Below are 19,520 nucleotides of genomic sequence, written 5' to 3'. Positions count from 1 at the left end.
TGTCTGCCTCCTACCTTGAAATGCTGGAAGCCCGTGTCTTTCTTCTTGAATCTGAGGTAAGAATATCCAATAAAAGCCACAATTCCAATAACCAGAAAGATGCCAAAGAATATTCCTCTCCCAGAACCAGCATGAAGAGAAGCCTGGAAGCACAGAGAGAGGGTGAGTTACAGGGTGATGAGCACTGGTTGCCTTCCAGCACCTGAGCCCATGAAGTGTCTCTTCGAGATACTGCCTTAGTCCTGAACTGCTTTTCTGTTTGGGTTTCCTGGTACATCATCCCTAGAGACAGTTGAATATAGCCTTTTGATAATTACAAACTAGATTTTTTTTTATTTTATTTTTTAAACTGTGTATTGGACACTTATTCTAGTATAGCTTCACCTTATTCACAAAACATGCCTAAGTGATCTTTTCTGGTCAGATTCTCAAAGAAGCTCTAGAGGCTAAGATGAAACTGAAATCTCATTGGCCTGCAGAGGAAATGTAGATACCAAATTCCCTCAAGCAGCTTTAAAAATCTGTGTTACAAACCCTACAGCCTCCTTGCGGGTTCAAGCTTATTACCCACCACTTTGTGTGCTGGGGAGATTTTTGTGTTATTGCCTGTTTTTGGAAGATATGCCATGCTCTGAGTCCTGCCTAGCAGGGCTTAAATCAAACCGCTTCTGAGATGTGGCCCATCACCCTTTTCGTTAGACTGACTGCCAGCCTAGATGGAGGGTGGCCAGGGCTGGGCTCTGCGCAAGTGGTCCAGGACTGGCCTTCTGTAGATCGTTATGTCCCGAGATATACCATGCCTTTACCTCGAAATCATTCTGCAGTCAAGCAGGTGAAGATAAGTGCCAATTCAAGTGGTTATTTGCAATATCTAGAATAAATCTAGATATCTAAATATCTAGAATAAACTATACTATACTAAACTATAAGCTATATATTATACAGTTTGGATTAAATATGAAGAACTGAGAGAAACTTACACTTAATCTGGATTTAATCTAAAGGGGAAAAACACCCCCAAATTCTGGCTTTGGTTTGCCTCCTGCATCTCTGTGATAGTGATATCACTTGATATCATCAAGGTGACTGACCATTTTGAGGTGAGGATAGTTTTGTTTTTGAGGGACACCAGGCCACTCAGACACTTGGGATGCAAGCTACCCAAAGGACTGCTTTTTGCTGATAATTCTGGAAGCAAAGAGGGATCTGTGATGGGGAAGAGCTTCGTATGCAATTACTTTTGCTTTTCCATGTGAAGTCTTAGCTCCGGGGCCTACTGCTTAGAAAACAAATTATTAAATTTACCCTGGCAAAAATAATCCCATTATTGTCCTAACTAATAATATGCCTTCTGCATTTGTTTTCTTAGAAAACAAAGCAATTTACATGATGCAGCTTGACAGCTAAATACTGAAAAAGGTTTAGTTGCCCTCTAGTGTTTGAAAGGTATTAAAAAAAGATGCAGTATCATGCTGCTATAGACTGACAGAAATTGCCTATAATTTTGAATCCTTTTTTCAGGCTGTAATTTACACTGTTATCCAAGTGCACCATTTCCTACTTCTCGGGCTTGTAGGACGTAAGGGATTTTTGTGAACCAAATTTATGTGGGGATATTACTGAGCTTCTAGGAACTAGCAGATCAGTTTGTAATGTAGAAATGGTTGCTCAGAACAAAACGCATGCGAGAAATATGGTAGCAGTAGAATTAATCCTGTGGACCAAGGAGGTGGCAAGTCAAGTCACTTCCTAAATCAGAGCTGGGATAGACAGGCCATAAATAGGAACGAGACCCCACTAGCATGTGGAGAGAAGGATCAGAATTAATTCCTTGGATGGCGGCTGAAGGATTCCCAAGGGAAAATTCTTCAAATTAAATGGTGGGCGTTTTTGCAAGGGTGATATCGAGCCCGTGTTGGGCTGTGAATTGAGTTGCCTAGTTGGAACTGAGCTGGGTAGTGTTACCCCTGCAGACCTGAACGCTTCATTAAGGAAAATGCTTTGTAGGGAAACACAGAGATGCAGCTGCTCACTATGCCCTTTTCCCAAGGGAGACAGAAATCATTTTTGTGAAGTTGCTCTGTGGCTGGAGGAAATGTTTTCCTCTCTTTCAAGCAAAGCAGTAAACTTTGCTAGTGTGAAATATCCACACTGCTGGAGCCTGTACCATTTTAACTCCAGGTTAAAGCAATGCAACTGCTAACTCTGCTTGCCTGCATTGAAAGGAGGGCACCCTTTCTAAACTGCGCTGTTTTGTCACAAGTGGTTTGGTTTGGTTTGGTTTGGTTGGTCTTAGGTCTAGGGTGTGAGATAACTGGATAACTAGGAACATTGCAGGAATTCATGCATTCCCCCCCCGTTTTCAAAACACCTTCTTGTTTTGGATAGGAGTGAATGAAAAGCCAAGAGTGAAAACTTTTCCTTAGGACCTTGAATGAATGAGCATTTTGGAAGAACTGAAATAGAGCTTTATAAAGCTTTGAGTGGGAAGATAGCCTAAGTGATTCTATTGAAAAATGAACAAGTTGTTCCCATCATTTTTTTCTGACAGAAACATTCTGAACAACCTTCACCAGTACCTTGTTCTCAACTTCTACATTCTTTTAAAAAGGAGCTTGTTAACCTGAAACTGTATATAGGGGAGCAAAACTGGGAATTTGCAAAAGTTAGCAGTGGCTTTGAAATTATATAACCTCCCTGCCCTCCCCCAATCAACATATACTTACAGGTGCTGGGGGAGCCTTTAAAGGCTCTGAAATGACATGGATTATCCCATTGGAAGCAATTATATCCCACTCGACAATAGCACTTCCATCCACAAATCTGATCTCGTTCTACCAGGAGAAAGAACAGTGAGAACTGAGCTTTGACCCTCCTTCCTTTGAGAGTGGAATACAATTTAAGCTTATTTTCCCCATGACTGTTACTGATTCATAGAAGAAAAATCTCTTGTGGGATTATACAGCTGTCTCAATGGACATCAGCCTAGGATGGTCCCAGGTTTGTCAAGGCTGTCCTGTACAGGAAGGAGCCATCATCATTACCTGTATATTGCCTTCAAACATTTTTGTCCTTTCATTTTGGCAAGACATTTTTGCAATGTTTGTGCAATTGCTGGTCTCTGCTTACGAGTGCCATTACTCCTGTACATAGATGATAAGTGCCAGACAGACTGCAGCTTGCCTCCATGCTGTTCCCTCAAGCGAGGTTGTGTAGTTGTCTTCCTCCAGTCAATGTCCACTTTCTATGCTGAGGACACCACTTGCACAGACATTGCTTGTCCTTGAGAGCTGGGACACGGTGGTGGAAAACTGCTACCCATAGTTTATTTGGTGGTCTACAGTTAGTGAGTTGGCAGGTTAAGCTAGTCCCATTTGGTGGCTCATCAGGATGTGAGAAGACAGGATCAGTCATATTGCTATCCCACCATTTCTCTAAACACTACTGATAGTGGGAGCCTTTGACTGCCTTGTGCCAGTTCTAAGCCTCTCTAGCCCAACTCTGCATTTTGGGAGGAAGGGTTCATGTGCAGTCTTTGCTCTTGCAAGCTTTGCTTTACATTGCATCCTTGCAAAATGGCTTCCCCTTGGCAAGCAGAACAGGGAGCTGCTGCCAGCTCTCTCCCCTGTGCCTGGGGCCCAATATGTGCTGAGTGTGGCTGAGGTCTGAAGCTTAGAGCCTTTGTGTCTCTCTAGCTCTCCCTGAAATGCTGTTTTGAATATGAAGCATTTATCTTTTAAAGTCCAAATATGGTGCACGATCTTGTTTGTTCCTGTGCAATGCCTGGTTTGCTGCGAGCACACAAAGTGACTTTCTGTGCTTACAGAGGGACAGGCTCAGTGGCACCGTAGAGGATGGTCAGGGTCATGCTGTGACCTGATCTCCGTTACTTCTGCTGCCCCTTTTCATGGCGCAGGGAACGCATGTGGGGCTGTTACCTGGTGCTGCGGAAAAGGTAAGTGCTTGGCTGGCTGGAGTGTGCTTGGAAGGCGACTTGCCTTTTTATGCTGGTGCCCTGGTTAGCGTTACTGCAGCTTGACTCTTCTCGTAGACAGAGCATGAGGAGGACGGCCGTGTTCAGCAAACGCTCACTAGTGCCACTCTTCCCGCAGCACTCGAGGAACACTAATTTTATTGTAGTGATTTTTAAACAGAGGTATAAAAGTGGTGTCATCAGCATGGATTTAGCTGATTAGAGGAACTAAAAATTCTCCCCTTGACAGCTTTTGACGAAAGTAAGGGAACACCAGGGATTTTTTCTGAGTTGGAAGAGGTTCTCCTTAAGAGAACAAAGTGACCAAAAAGAGCTTCTAGCTTGCTAATGAGTGATACAGGTTAGCCTTGGGGTGGCACAACTGATCTCTTGAGGGTGTACTTCATTAATGTGATTACTAGGTTGGAGTATAGGGTGGATTTAAAAATATTTCAAATTTCCTTGGTTCAAGTGCCATGCTCTAGAGCATATTTTAACTGCAAGCCTGTAGAAACAGGATTTCTTCTTCTTTTCATGTTCAGCTATATAACATCACCCACAGCAGAGTCCCAAACTCAGTCTCAATGGGCTGCTGCCATAGCATTTGAAATGCTTGGGCAGTGAGCATTTTTTAATTACAAATGAAAATTGGAGTGATTTAAGAGGATGTTTTCCCCTAAAATATTAAAGGGCACACCCCCTTTGCAAAAAAGGATGTGAATTTTTGCTTTTTTTTAAATTTTAAATAGCAATAAATAATGCAAACCTGTGTTTTGTCTGCTTTTGATCTGAACAAGGCAACTCTGGTGTCTTTCTTCCCTCTCCTAGAAAGTTATTAAGAAACTTCACAAAAATGCCAACAGCTTTCTTTAATGATAAGCTGCTGCCCTCATCTTTCCTCCTGTCCCACTGCCATCTTCCATAGTCTTGCCAGTCCAGGAGTCAAGGCTGTCTCCCACCATGCTGCGATTCCTGCATGCCACCTGAACAGTTTCCTCCAAATTCTGCAGGTCAGAGCTTTGCACTTAGCTGTTTGCCAGCTGGCATCAGAAACCCCAGCTCCCCTTATCTGCCTCAAGAATATTAACCTCTGAACTCAGTGTCTCAGTGGAAGATTTATTAAAAAAAGTACCTGTTCATTTGTGAGGGCTTGGTATTCATGGCCTCTGCTGTCTGTTATTAAGAGTTTTTCCCCTAATCGTGTTAGAAGAGTGGTTCCATTGGTCAAGTCTTCATAAAACATTAAGCTTGCATTAGATAAATGATACTCAATATCTCGCCCAGAAAGTGTCTAAAAATGAGAGTGAAATACAAGGAACATTAACCAGTTTCATTAATTTACCACCTTTGCTGCTAAACTAAGTGCCTGTGACCATTTTTTGCTATTGATGCTGCAGCAAGTGAAATATGAGATAGAGGCTCTTGGGAAATCTGTATACTAACACTGGGCTCCCCTGTCTCTCTTTGCTTCCACGTACTGTGTGCAGCAGACAAAACCTTTATTCTAGCTGGATAAAGGATTTTACTTCTGGATGATGACATATGAAGTGATGAGTCTCAGAGATACTCAAAACAGCTTGAAGATGCAAACCAGGACATAAACCCATGTGAAGAGAAATCACTTGCAGGTCACTTCCATTAAATGCCCAAACTTCCATTTGACAGGTTCATTGCTCTGGGAGAGCTGGTTCCCGAGGAGAAATGCTAGCCTCATTTCCCTCAGTAGCTGGAGTTGCACCTTAGCTGTTTGAGGCAACATTTGATTCAAGGGAGGAAACGGATAAGCATGCAAATGAAGCCAGGAACAGACTCCTTTAATGTATTTATAAGAAATACCAAAGTCATGCAGAGCTTTCTGGAAACAATAACTCGGAGCAGACTTCATCTCAGACAGACACCTTTATCTGGTAACTAAAACCTCTGTATGGAAAATTCACTGTAGTGACTCAAACACTCTAATTTTATATTCCTGACTGCAGAAGAGAAAAGGATAAAACAAACTCACCCATTTGAAGAGCACAGTTTAAACCATGTGGTGATACACAGAAGTCATGTCTTATTAGGTAAGATTTTTTAAAATTAAGATTTCATCAGGAGTATAGGAACCCTGAATGGCTGTTTAAAAAAGTGTTACTAACATAAGGAAGGAAAAGAGCTTTTTTTTTTTTTTTAAAAAAAAAAGCGCCTCACCTCATTTTCCGTTAACCCGCTGTCATTTGGGGCAAAGAGAGTGGCACGAACTGACAGGTCTGTGAGGTACTGCAGGAAATCTCTCCCTTTCCTAGAGCTGTTAGAGTAAGCCATGATTTCCTAGACAGAAACAAAATTCAGCTTTAACAGAGGGCAATTGTGAGCTGCGATGACAGGTGAAAGGATACCATACAAATAATGACAGAGAAACTTTCTGTTACTAGCTGTGAAGTAACTTTGGAGTGACATTAAGGGAGAAGTTTGTATTTGAAATATAGTTTTAGCTGCTGATTTGACAATTATATCTTAACTTGAATTATAGAAGTTGGGCCCTTCTTCTCTGTGAGGCTACTTGCATGAGCACATGTATATGTCCTTCTGAGTATCAGCAAGAAAGGGAGCATTTTAATGCTTTGCCTTTCCCCAATAGCAATTTGATAAAATTACAAAAAGCCACTGTGACATTTAAAAAGCCAGCAGCGTCCCAATAACAGTTGAGCACAGAATCCATTTTAATCTAAAGCTGCAGTAACATTTCATTTCCAAATGAGTTTTTACAAACCTGAAACCTTTTTGGAACAAGTAATTAAAAATAGTGACTAAGTTATGATTTAAATGGTCCAGAGTTAGACCATTTCACCTTGCTTTGCTGGTGTATTTTTTTTATTTGTATTTCCTCTCTCTTACAGTTTGAGAAGAACAGTAACAACTTGACATGTGCTGTGCTAGCAAGGCAGAGATGGGCTTATAACCAGGTTACAACATTATAGCACCTGCTTCACTCTGTTCATCCTTCCAAACAATATGTGTGACTTATAGGCCATACCGACAAGAAGTTTGTCAGCGTTGGGAAAGACATCAGTACTTGCAGCAAATTCCCACTGCAGGAGAAGCCGTCCCCCACGTAGCCTGTCTTGCAGGTGCAGTTCACCTCTGGAAGGTACAAGCAGAGATAACCAAGTGAGCAAAGAGAGGTGGGACTGTTTTAGACTGCTCTGAAGAATGACTTGCCAGTCAACAGATGGCTTTATTTATTTTTATAAGTTAAAAAGATGCAGAATCTTTTACAATGCTAGCTGGCAGTCTCTGAGGCTGACCAAAGATATTGAAAACCAGGTTGCTGCTGTCTTTTGACCACAGTGGCATACTGAAGGGCTCTGTTACCTTTTTCTCTGTAGCAGAAAACATCCCAGGTTTCGCTCAGGTTGACTCTTTTCCCATAGTCAACTATTCCAACGTATCCAGCTCCACAGTTTGGGGAGGAGAAGGCAGTAGGATAGCCAACTCTTTCGCTGTCTAGCCAGCCAGCTGCACAAAGGTGGTATCTTGCCTGAAACCAGCACAACGATAAGGTTAAAAATACAGAGGAAAGAGCTCAGTGGCCAAGCTGTAGATGAAGACAGCAGCTCACCCCACCATGCTTATGCAGCACCCACCTCACTAGTCCTATTTCTGAGGGTCTGAGATCCATAGGTTTGTGCTGGCCCTCTGGCCAGCCATCCTGCAGCCTGCTGTGTGCTGAGGGGCTGCGGAAAGGTGTGAGGCCCCTCCAAAAGTCAGTGGCTCCCCATACAGGCAAAGGGAGCCTTTCCCAGGAAAAGCTTCCCTGAGCTCAAAGCTAGGGCAGGATCAGAGCTAAGCATAACATATGTTTGTAAAAGCCAAATGGGGATGTGAAATCCCTTCCTTTGTCAACATGAAAATTGCTGACAAATCAGGTAAACATAGAAACAAAATACTCAGGAATACTGGAGCCAACCCCTACTGCCGACTTTGCTGCTTTGAGGGATATATTTACGCTACAGGGGTGCCTGAGATGCACAGTTCCAGCTGGGATTTGAACCTTCTCAAGAAGCAGAGGAGATACGGGGTTTGGTTCAGGCCTATATACCACAGAAGGAGGTGTACATGCAGGCCCTGCCTCAGCCTCTCATTTTGTTTAAAGTGTCTCTCTAAACTGTGGGCTTCTTTCTTCCCTCCACAGATGGGAATGAGCCAGAAAGAGACAGTCAGGCTGACCTACTCTTTTAAAAACAAGTTTTACAAACCCAAGGTGTGATGCTGATCTCACTGACATCAACCATGTGTTATCTATAACACATTCAGAAAAAATAAAATGGAAATGACTATGTTAAGTTAACAGCATTTTGGGAACCTTATGTAAAGGAAAAAGAAAAATGTAAGCCTAATTCTGTAGTGTACATTTCTTTAAGAAGTACTTACAATTAAAACCCCTATGAAAACACTCTTTAACACTTACCATCTTACCCTCTATCACTGAAAACAAGAATTTGGCAACTGCTTTCAGTGCAGTGTGAGCAGGCAGGAAACCAAGTCAGCAGTATTTTCTCACAGGTATTTCCAGTTTTTGGGCCACTGCTTAAGGCTAACAAATTAACACTTTGGAATGCTTACCATGGAAATAAAATTGGGAGGGAGAAATGAAGGCAAGTAAGATCTTTCCAGGCATTCGGCACAGCAGGAATAGTCCAAGTGATGTTACTACAGTAGAGAATCCTCTCTGATTTACTCTGTGCTTTGTAGGTGGTGAAAAAAAGAAACCATATTCTGATACCCAGTGCTGCATTGCTGTGTTTCTGTTTTAATTTTCTGGAACCTCTCTGAGTTTCTCTCAGTGCTCTCTGTCCTACCTGAGGATTTGACTTGGGCCCCTCATTCTCACTGTCTATCTTAATAGCAATTAGCTTCCAAACTGAGCTACACATCACTGATCATTCGACTTTTGCACAGCTGATAAACGGTCTAAGAACTGGCTCCCAGCCAAACATACCCCAGGCAGGGGGATAAGGAAGGGAGAGGAAAATGAAGCTATTAACACACAGCCTCCCCCTCTCTCCTCCCTCGCCATTTACACTGTGGCTACATCCACTTGAGGGGATTTCCTCCTGCTACATCACCTTCTGAGCATACAGCAGCTGATTATATGTAGCTATGGTGGCTGATTCATTGGCGCAGGCCTCTTTTGCCTTCTCATAAGTCATTTTGTACTGCCCTTGTGGGGACCGTAAATGGAAAACTCCAGCCGTAGTATCTGCAAAGAAAGAGAAGAACCAGCTCTTCCTGATTGGATTTCTGTTTCTGGGTACAGAGTGATCTTTGCCATAAGAACTACTGGTGAATTTTATGAAATGTAGTTAGCACAAAGTGGTCCCTTGGGGGTAATATTTCTACCTGGAATGCCTTCATTTGTTGCTTCATAAAGCCAGTATTGCAAAGTATTTAAGCACATGTTCTAACTTTAATCGTGCTTAAATCTCATAGTTTCAAGAGGATTTAGGTAGAGGACTGAGTGAGCTTACAGCTGCATGAATCCAGACCAGGCCCACTGACTTCAGTGTGGTGTCACAGGGACAAGGATGGTTACATGGATTGATCCAGCTGAACAACCAAGGCTTAAGGGCCACTGTGTTGTGTGTGTGCATGTGCGTTCAAGAGTGTGCTGTCCTGACCTTGGAAGTGGAGATCGGCACAGTCAGCATCAGGATGGCACTGCCCGTTGTCTTGCATACAGCGGTCAACAGGAAGTTGCATCTCAGAGCAGTTCAGCCCATCACCAATGTAGTTATTTTTACATTCGCACTTGCGTTTATCCTGGTTGGAGAGAGAATAAAAAGGCCATGCCAAGTATTTAACAAACATAAAAATGGTATTTCAAGCAACATTTTGAACCGTCGGAAAAATCCAGGAATGGGCAAACATGAAAGCTGCTGCTGAAAACTGCGATTCATCAGACTGCTTACTGTCATGCTGATGTTTATTCTTTTAAGCAAAACATTTACGTACATACTTAGGTACTCTGCTGAATTAAGACTAAAGCATATTTCCATCTACAAAGCTAATAATATGCATTGGAGAATTATATGACCTGTAATTAACAAATATGGACAGCAAACCAATCAAAATAATGTTTAAATGACACTGTGTGGAAGCATGAAAGGAATTTAGCAGTCCACTGATTGTAATAAACTGAGATATATAAACCAAGTAGGAGATGGTTACATCTAGGAATTGTGATTGCTGGCAGCTGGAACAGAGCAGCAGCAAGGCTTTTCTAGATAGTTCCTGGAAGACAGATCAGGCAAGCCACCAAAGTGGAACAGACAGATGATCTCAAAAGCACCAGGACAAATACTGGATAAAAGTCACCACCACAAATTTTCCTGTACAACTTTGACCTTGCAAGCCCAGGAATTTGTATCATGTGGCTGCAAAGCTTTTTAAGCTGAGTCCCAGGCAACCAACAAGTGACCTATTCTCTCAACTGTCCCTAGGTTTACCTACCAAAGTATATGCCATTTCAAGCTACCAAACTGTTATTGCAAATAGAGGTATCAAAATAGGGATATCTAAGAAAAAGTGTCAGAAAAATTTTACATGCAAAATATCTCATCTTCTGTGGGACCCCTTTCTTTAGAGCAAAGATTTCAAAACGAGCTGTTTCTCACCCCTCAATTGAGAGGGTGCCCAATTAATGTGGAAAGTAGGCTGGACATATGTAAATATTGTTTTGGAAAACAAGTGACTTTTAGAGGTACAGAGTGTGATCAAGCTGTGGGCAAAGCCAATTAGAAGACTTCTATTGGCACCAGTAAGAAGTGCTTTAGACTTCCCCAGGGGGCGACTAAAATTATTCAACTTACAGGTCCTGTGACTGTACAAATGGCATGTTCATGGCAGCCTCCATTGAACCCATCAGCACAAGGATTTACTGGAAGGCATGTAAAACCGTCTCCTTTGTATCCTTTCTGACAACTACAAAAGATTTTCACTCCAATTTGCGTGCATTCTGCTGCCTTGTGACACCCACCATTGTTTTGTATGCAAAGGTCTGCAGCTGCAAAGGGAAAAGAAAATACACGAGTCAAGTGTGTCTTAGAAGAGGATGTTTTTCACAAGGGTAAACCACCTCCAGTTTTTTAATGCACCCTAAGGAGACTAGAACACTTGTTTGGGAAAAAATACTTTTTAAGTTTCCTGAGCCATTCCTGAACTTGTGCAATAGCTAGCCCTTGTCAGGACTTCTGAGATTTAAAAACATGGCACCATTCCCCAGAGATTCTGTTTTGCTTCTTGGCCGTGTAAGAGTTGCACATTTGGGGATACTGCTCTGGCCAGGGTGGCTTCTGAGGATGGGAGGTGCCTGGCTCAGAAAGAATGATTGCTTCTGCAGTAATGTTACTAGAGAATTCCCTTGCTAAAAGTCACCAAAGAAATCCTGTAAGTGAATTACTGCTGAAAACCCTGCCATCCTCCAAAATATGACTGCAGCTAGCTCACCTGTTGCTGATGCTCCTGCTTGCAAAAACCTGGTGAAGCCACCCACCTGCTTTAGAAAAAAATGGTCTGTATGGTCTAAACTTGTTTCAGTCCCTGCTTGCTGCAAGTCTTTAGGTTTGATAGCCAACATTTCATGCTGGACAGTAACTGTATGCAGGTGTGTGTGTGGCCAGAAGAACGTGCCTTCTTTTAGCATGCTGTGAATGCAAGAGGGAATTCACCTGTGCATGTGATCCCATCTCCATCGTAAAATGGCTTGCACTGACATGTGTTGTTTTCTGTACAGACAGCGTTGGTGGAACAGCTTGGAGAACACACTGGCAGCAGAGCTGTGAGGAATGAAAAACAGCCTGGATGAAAACGTCATGCTATTTACATTGCAACATCCTTGTTTAGTGCAGAAAGGAAAGCTGTTATACCTTTCTTGCTAACTGAAAAACCTGTATGAATATTTTTCTGACTGCTTAGCTCTCGGGTAATACCTTTTCTTATGTAGCCCAAAGCACTTCTACAAGGAAGGTAAACATTCATATTCCCATTTCACCCATAAAGAGACAGGGAGATGAAGGGACTTGTTCAGTCAGCAGCAGAATTAGGGACACAGACCCTATCTCCCAATCAGTGCTCTTGATAGCTCCCTTAGCTCCAGGTGAAGGCTTCTGATGTTATTAACCCTTTCTTTCTCTCCTATATGCAAACCCTCTGTTGACCTGAGATTAGACAGAGACCTAGTTTGGTTTCACACAGCCGACCAGTCCATCCTGTTTCACAGAAACATCGTCCTGTTCCAGAGTATCCTTCGTCGCATTGCCCATGGGCCTTGCATTCACAGACTGCGAAAGAAACACAGATCAATCATTTACAGAGCTGTCATTGGGAAGGGGGAAAATCTTTTCTTTGAGAAACACCACCTAGATTGTCAGTTCAGGTATAGTATTATTTAGCAAGAATTTAGATTAGTCCTTTTCACCACTATGATGGTCAAGCAGTGGAACAGGCTGCCCAGAAAGGTTGGACAACCCCTATCCTTGGAGGTTTACCCTACTCGATAAAGCCCTGAGCAGCCTGGTCTGGTCTCAGAACTGACCCTGCCTTGAGCAGGAAGTTGGACTAGAGAGCTCCTGAGATCTTTTCCAATCTGACTTATTCTGTGATTCTATGATTTATAATGTTTGATGCACCTCTGAAAACAAATACTGATCTGCCTTGTGATAGGAGGAGCAAACTTCATGAAGAACTATGGTAGAAAAGAGTTAATGGGTGGGCCTGAATCTCATCCTAATAAGCAGCAGCTGCTAGCTGTGGGGAAGCCCCTTAGGAGAGAAAATTAAGGTTACAAGCTTAAAAATTAAGGTGTGTGGAAATAATATGCTTAGTTACTGTGTGGGAGAAGGTTTGACTGATAAAGGAGGTCAAATACAAGGTTAGTGAGCTTTGTTGTAAAATGTGGGCAAGTCACCTGTAATATGTTTTTCAGGTTTTGGATATTTTTATGACTGAAGTCTTCTGAATTCCTTTTGTGTGTGGGATGTTAGCCCTTGTGTCCTACAAGCTCAAGCATGAGGGGTTGCTTTATTTTATAGGTGATTTCCTGCCCCACCTTGGGCCTTATAACTTGTGTATTGAGTTCCTCTTGAGGAGTTATTGATGGCTCTGTGTGTTGTAATGTAACAAAATTGCATCCTTTTTTCCTCAATATTGTTGTTTATAGAGGAAAATAATGTGGGATTTGGTGAAATTCTGAGTTTGTAAAAGCCTGGTGCTGCTGAAATGGAGTTCTACCCTCTGACTTCCATTCACTTAGTCCAATTACTTAGCTTATGGCTAGCATAAGCCTGTATTAAAAAGAAGGGGCTGTAAGACCTTCCTCTGTTAAATATTGTAATCTGGGTTTCAGACTAACAGCTCATGTGGAGTTTATGCTATGGTGTGCTGTAAAATGGATAAACTGCAGGTAAGCATAGTTCTGAGTGCTGGTATCTGGTGCCCTGCCTTTGCTCTAAGGCTATCCACCTATAACCCACAACTGAATGTGCTCATGGGTGCTACCAGTGCATGCAGTGTTAGGATGGAACAGTTAAGACTGTAACTTGCCATCAGAAAGTTTTATGCCGGGAAAACATTTAAATTCAAAGGGTGACATTAACCCTTGTGAGGAAACGTGAGGCTTGTTCCACCTAGGTTACACTTACAACCACAGCAAAGGGGGTTATTTGGGCAACTTCTGAGCTGCTGTCCCTCTTCACAGACTACCTTCATCTTTTCTTTCCTTCACTGGCTGTCTCCTCTTGCATTCCTCTATAAACCACATTGCTAAAATACTGTCTTGCCCTTTACTGGGATGGGGTACAAGGCTGTGCTGTAGCTGAAAAGACTTGCTGACTAAGGTTCTGTATTTGATGTTTAGGTATTGTATATAAGTAACAGGAGGAGCCTTGCACTGAGGGCTAACTACAAGCCTCTGTCCTCACCACCTTCTCCTCCTCCTCCCTTTTGTGGATCTCTCTTCTGAGACCTTGTGCTATCTGTCTGTGTGAGGAAGAACTCAGGAGAAATGTTAATGATGAAATGGAGAAGCATTTCTTGGTCTACTTAAAAACCTACCATGGACAAAATAGTTTGGACTTGTAATGGGAAACAGTATAGAAGTGAAACTTAAACATACGTTTGCAGTCAGAGCCATATCTGCCTGGCAAACACAGCTCACATGAAGTCCCATTGAAGCCGCTGTCACAGTTGCACTCTCCTGTCCCTGTGTATCCATCATCACAGGAGCCATGGTTATTGCATGGGGTCTCTGGCCCTCCTGGGCAAGCTGAAATTTTAAAAGAAGTGGCTGATGAGCTCAAGTGCATGTTTTTGTTGTCACCATTCATTATTCTGTAAAAGCCTTGAACAGTGAAATACTTATGAATGCATCTCTGTTAGGCTTTGTAAAAGCAATTGTGATACTTCCAAGTGCAAGTTTATGCTCCTAATGCCTTCAGTTACTTTTACAAATCCTAGCAGAAAGATGTAGTGGACTCTTCCAGCCCTGGGTACTGAGAGCTGTTATCTAGAGCTTGCTTATTCAGACCCCTGGGAGATGTGTGCACCATCAGCAATCCCTAGCTCATGCTCATATCAGGCCCACCTGCATGTCTGCACACCAGCACACTGCTGGGGTGAGCCCTGGTTACCCCTGGGCTGGAAGGGCAGCTCAGGCTGGCCAAAAATGTTTGGGACCAGCATGTGCCCAGATTTTGTTCATGAAATCTGGACAAAGAGTGAGCTGGCAGGGCTAAGTTTGCCCAGACCAGTCTGCTAGCAGTTACCTGCACTGGGATCTCCCTAAGCACTGTGCCACTGCTTGGGGTCCAAACTGTGGCTGGGCCACCCTCAGCAACAAGGAGGCAAATCATTTTGGTCATCAGTTCAGCTGGCCTGATACTGCACTGTCGCTTGCCTCCCTTCTCACAATATGGCATATTCAGGGTCTCAGCATGGCATGTTGCCTGAGTGGAGCTGAGAAAAATCAAAGGGAACAACTGACTGCTTGAAGCTCCTCAGACATAGCGTGTGTGGATACAGCTAACTGAGGTTGGGAGACTTGGTGCTAGATGAGCTGATGAGAGCCTTAATACTGTTCCCCTGTGGTGCTGGCATTTGAAGTTGATACTCATGTAAATTAGGAGCTAACTGGGAGGAACTGCTGCATTTCCTCACAGAACCATGACTATGTCCAATGATTTAGGAGACCAGAGTTCATTAGTGTCTGCTAACAAACAGCTGGAGGTAAAACCTCCCTAGTGCTCTCATGCCTGTTTAAAACTACATTGGGCAATTTCTGAGCTTACCAGTGGCATGTGCACTTGTGGATGGGTGAGGAATGCTACAGCATGTGCTTAGTGTGTTCTGGTGTTGCAGTCTCTAGCCTGATGTGGTTTTTTTGCTTTCAAAGGACTTTCAGCTGGTGACTGATTAAGACTCTCTAGGTATGCTTACAATATAGCAATCTTTACTCTTTATAATATTCACTTAGTTCATTACTAGCATGGAGTTTAAAACTTGCTGTAAACATGTGAAAAAGATTATTTGCAGTCAAAAGCAGTAATACTTTTTGTGTACTTCAGTTCTTGCAACAGAATCCCTGTTTTGCAGATAGTCTCTATTCATGTCTCTTATTGCAGATCACATAGTTCAAGTTTCCATAGCTCATGTTTCATAAAGGCCCATTCCTCCTGTGTAGACCATGCTGATTCTGGATACAAATGCAGTAATTACTGCAGGGATGCATTTCCCCTAGCTACTCCGTATCCCCTCTTTCAACTATTGACTCTAAGGAGCAGCGGCCTTCCTTTCCTGTTAGCTTTTCTGTTAGCTGGGTATTAAGAGGACACCAACTTGCAGCAGGGAAATCCTACCTTGGCAGTCTTGCCCAAAGTAACCCTCGCAGCACTTTGCGGTATGGATCACCATCGAACAATTCCTGCGACAGCCATGTCTCGGCAGCCCATAGGATTCATACATACATCTGTGAATCCCTTCCTGGGCATTGCATGTTCCAGCATAGAAAGGGAGAAAAACACAGCAAGATGAGTGGTCTCTGAATTTTTTTGTGTTTTAATTTTTTTTACTCATTGTATTATTGTTGATGTGGGCTGAATCAAACTGTTGTTGCTAGAAAGTCCCAGCTGCTCACTTAGCATCTGATGAGCTGCTTGTTTTTCCAGGAAAGCCAATACTGATTCTGGTTCTTCTAAATGTAACAGGTAGTAATTTGTGGGTGTTTCGGCATCTACTTCATAAACCTCTGAGCTGTCCATACGCCCAGAGTGTGAATATTGGAGAGGGGCAAAGCAGTTCTGGGGATGGGGGATATACCAAAGTAAGCTGTTTCTTAAGGTGAGCCAGAGTAAGCAGCTGACAAATATTTGAGCCTGGCTACGAATCCCTTTCTGTAAGGGAAACTGATAAACGGAGAAGATTCAAACTCTTCTAGTCTCCTGTCCCAATGAAACAAGGCTCAAGCAACTCCATTCTGTATTGGTTTTTGGTTGGTAATGACTGGGGTTGAGCAAAAAGAGTGGCCCCTGATTATCTTTCTGCTAAGGGAAAGACAGGAAGCTAATTCCAAAAGCAGCAACTGAACAGCTGAGGGGCTCCTGGCAAGGAGCTGGGATCGCTGTGGCTAGGGAACAGGGGACCCAAATCCCTGTGTAACCAGGACTTGTTACTTCCTCTGCTCACAGAACAGCTGTTGAAATACAACAACTAGTTTCAAAGCTAATTTTTATTGCTGGAATGAGTCAGGATACTGGCGATACCTGGAGTTGCCCAGGGTTTTCATCTCAATGTGTTTCCTAGGACCTGATGTCAGTGAAAAGCTGCCTGAGGCATCCACAGATGCTGTGAGTGGTCAGGATTTATCTGATGTGTGAAAAGTGCAGATATGAGACCATCACCTTCTCTTTCATTGCTGACTTCATGAGCACCATTAATGAGGATGGAGGAACTGCTCCAAAGTCAGCTGAAGCACCTGCTTCAGTGCATGCAGTGTGAGCATCTGACAAGATTCTCCCATCATCAGGATGTGTGTGCTCAGGGCCAAAGCTTTCCCTTGGTGAGGTTTTATGGCTTCATTTAATTGTGTGGTTTCATTGTTCAGAGTTCCCTTTTTTGTCAAAGAAACTTATTCTAGTTTAGGATTATGTGAAGTACGGAGACCAGCAGGCTGGACGCCTTAAACGCATGATTTTAACGTATTACCTTTGGTTTTGTCCCTGGAGGGCACTTAGAATTACTGAAACAGCTAACGCAATACCCCTGTTGTAGAAAAGGGAGAAAAAACAAACAAACTTGTATTAAAAATAATAACAACAACAAAAGGCTATTCAAAATGGCCAAGAGTGTTTGTTTTACGTGAACAGTAAATATGAGCAGAAAAGAATGTGGACTTATTACTCTTAATACAGATTATAAGAATTTTGAAGAAAGAGTAAAGGAAAATGACAATGAAATAGTTGCATTAATTTAAAGAAGTGAAATGTAAGAAATGGAATTCACATCAGAATAAAAGCTCTGGAAGAAGAAATTTCCCCCCAGTTTAACAACTGGGGAAAGGAGATGGTGGACAGTCTCCAAACAAGTATTGACACAGGGCAAATCAGATTTGGAAGTCTAACCCTTTTCCAGTATTCCAAATTAATTATCAGGAAGTGCTGACCAGATGTGTAGAAATAATAGCTATTTCACTTCATTTAACAAACCATGAAACAAAATGTACCTTGTGCAGACATGATATACAAAAGTTCTGATTTTCTAACTGAAATGTAAATTCCAATAAGCTTCCTGAGATTGACTAAATGAAAACATTTGTTTTATCTAGGTACATTTATTTTTATATATATATATATATATATATATATAAAAATTAAGTTGAAGTAAATTTGGTCTTGAAACAATTTCAAATTGTTCCATTTTGAAAATACTGAATTAAACAGAATTATCAGAAACAAAAACATTAGCTGGGGAGAGAAGGAAGATGCAAAGCTGATCATTCACTGAACCTGAGAGGGAAATCACATTTTCTACTGCAAATACTTTGGTTCTAGCACCAAGCACCCCCTCTCTGAAAAATCAAGTCTATTGGGTACTCTACCTCAGTGATGAATTCCAGAAAGCTTCCTTCTCATTCTGGATACCAACATAGTCCTTGCTGATACTGTATGGATGCCTTGTGTGTACTGTGAGTGTCTAGAAATCTATAGATTTCAAAACATCCTATTTACAGGACACATCAAAGTTCATGCAGGAAATTTCCTCCATACTGAGAATGCATATTCAGGTGCCTTAAAACATATTTCTGTGAAAGAACATATGTGAGACACGTAGCCCCTGGCTTACAGGCTAGGCAGTTGTTTTGTGTCCTTAATGCTTTAGCATTAGGATAGTATCCCATAGCTGGGACAGTAATGCTCTTTCCTTGTAAGTGGGAACTTTATATAAAGTCTGTATGACCAAATACATAGGGTGAATATGTATTATTCAAAAGCAGACTGGAAAAATCCATGCTTGCATTGTAAGGTACTGCTCTGGCTTGGGGAAAAAATGTTGAAATCTGGTCAGAGCTAGCTAAGTTACTCTTAAATGGCGACCACTTATCTCCTGTGTTCCTTAGCATTGATACAAGATTATCTCTGCACATCTCTTAGGCGCAGCATTGCATTTCTTTTTAACCTGTGCTTTAGCCAGTGTGGCAAATATGAAGCAGCAGCTGAAGGCAGCCTGAAGTGATAGTACTTAATCTCCATAGTGCTGAAGCTGTTGTGAGTGTTGTTCCTGGTTTCTGTAAGGATAGGGTTTGGCCCACAGGCCATGCCTTCACTGGGGAAACAAATGCCAGACTGACCAGAAAATCCACAGTGAAAAAGCTGTCGCAGCGGCCCCCCAGGCTGGGATCCATCAGCAGGCAGTCGATGCCATATGCGATACCCCCATCGAATTCCAGCTGCCGCTGCACTATCTTACACCTCCTGTCATTCAGGAAAAGGGCGCCCTGAAAGACAGGACAAGAGAGGAAAGGTACAACAAATCAAAAGCCAATTTTCCTTGGGTTCAAACCAAATCCAGATCCTGAATGGGAATTAGGAATGATTCTCCCTCTGTAGGAAAGCTCCAATGTAAAATGGTGTGTCAAACTATCCTGTAGGTAACACTGATGGCTGCAGGGGCTGGAAATCAGTTTTGGGACCTTTCTTCCTGCAGCTCAGGGTCCTGTAACGTCACAGATGGCAGATCCTTTTCCTCTCCTAAAGAACACAGAGCACACCTGTGCTATGGCTGCAGGTTTGCCTTATGTGTATTCTAGTTTGGCCTCATTTTCAGTGGCGGATGCCAGTCAGAGAATGTGTGGGTTATGATCCAGTACTTCTGCACAGAAAAACATGCTGTTGTTCTGGCTTAACAGATTGCATATGCACCTGCATGTTAGTGCCTAAATACTTACAGACCAGAGTTTGTGTGCAGATGCTGCATTCATGAGGTTTCTCCCAAATCCAAGTTCATCTTACAGTTTTGC

General features: G+C 42.5%; 1 protein-coding gene and 1 long non-coding RNA gene across 3 annotated transcripts in view; one reads left to right on the top strand and one right to left on the bottom strand.

Annotated features, from left to right (window-relative positions):
* Positions 1 to 19,520, bottom strand: part of STAB2 (stabilin 2) — a 98,685-nt gene that overhangs the window by 3,375 nt on the left and 75,790 nt on the right. For both annotated transcript variants that reach the window (XM_013947480.2, XM_067308395.1), the window contains exons 53-67: positions 18,852 to 18,998; positions 17,210 to 17,266; positions 15,865 to 15,988; positions 14,127 to 14,276; positions 12,190 to 12,294; positions 11,683 to 11,790; positions 10,825 to 11,018; positions 9,634 to 9,775; positions 9,082 to 9,215; positions 7,328 to 7,493; positions 6,990 to 7,096; positions 6,164 to 6,283; positions 5,106 to 5,264; positions 2,727 to 2,834; positions 15 to 143 (exon numbers count right to left, since the gene is read on the bottom strand). In XM_013947480.2, coding sequence (XP_013802934.1) covers positions 15 to 143; positions 2,727 to 2,834; positions 5,106 to 5,264; positions 6,164 to 6,283; positions 6,990 to 7,096; positions 7,328 to 7,493; positions 9,082 to 9,215; positions 9,634 to 9,775; positions 10,825 to 11,018; positions 11,683 to 11,790; positions 12,190 to 12,294; positions 14,127 to 14,276; positions 15,865 to 15,988; positions 17,210 to 17,266; positions 18,852 to 18,998 — 1,950 coding nt within the window. The remainder of the gene's footprint in view (positions 1 to 14; positions 144 to 2,726; positions 2,835 to 5,105; positions 5,265 to 6,163; positions 6,284 to 6,989; positions 7,097 to 7,327; positions 7,494 to 9,081; positions 9,216 to 9,633; positions 9,776 to 10,824; positions 11,019 to 11,682; positions 11,791 to 12,189; positions 12,295 to 14,126; positions 14,277 to 15,864; positions 15,989 to 17,209; positions 17,267 to 18,851; positions 18,999 to 19,520) is intronic.
* Positions 7,072 to 8,408, top strand: LOC106488610 (uncharacterized). Its single transcript, XR_010886085.1, has 2 exons — positions 7,072 to 7,123; positions 8,148 to 8,408. It is a non-coding gene; the product is annotated as an uncharacterized lncRNA (long non-coding RNA).

The sequence above is a fragment of the Apteryx mantelli genome, chromosome 1 (genome assembly GCF_036417845.1).
Source record: "Apteryx mantelli isolate bAptMan1 chromosome 1, bAptMan1.hap1, whole genome shotgun sequence".
In the NCBI taxonomy this organism is placed as follows: Eukaryota; Metazoa; Chordata; class Aves; order Apterygiformes; family Apterygidae; genus Apteryx; species Apteryx mantelli.
Note: the sequence above shows the minus strand (reverse complement) of the source record. Positions and strands in the feature narration are given on the sequence as shown.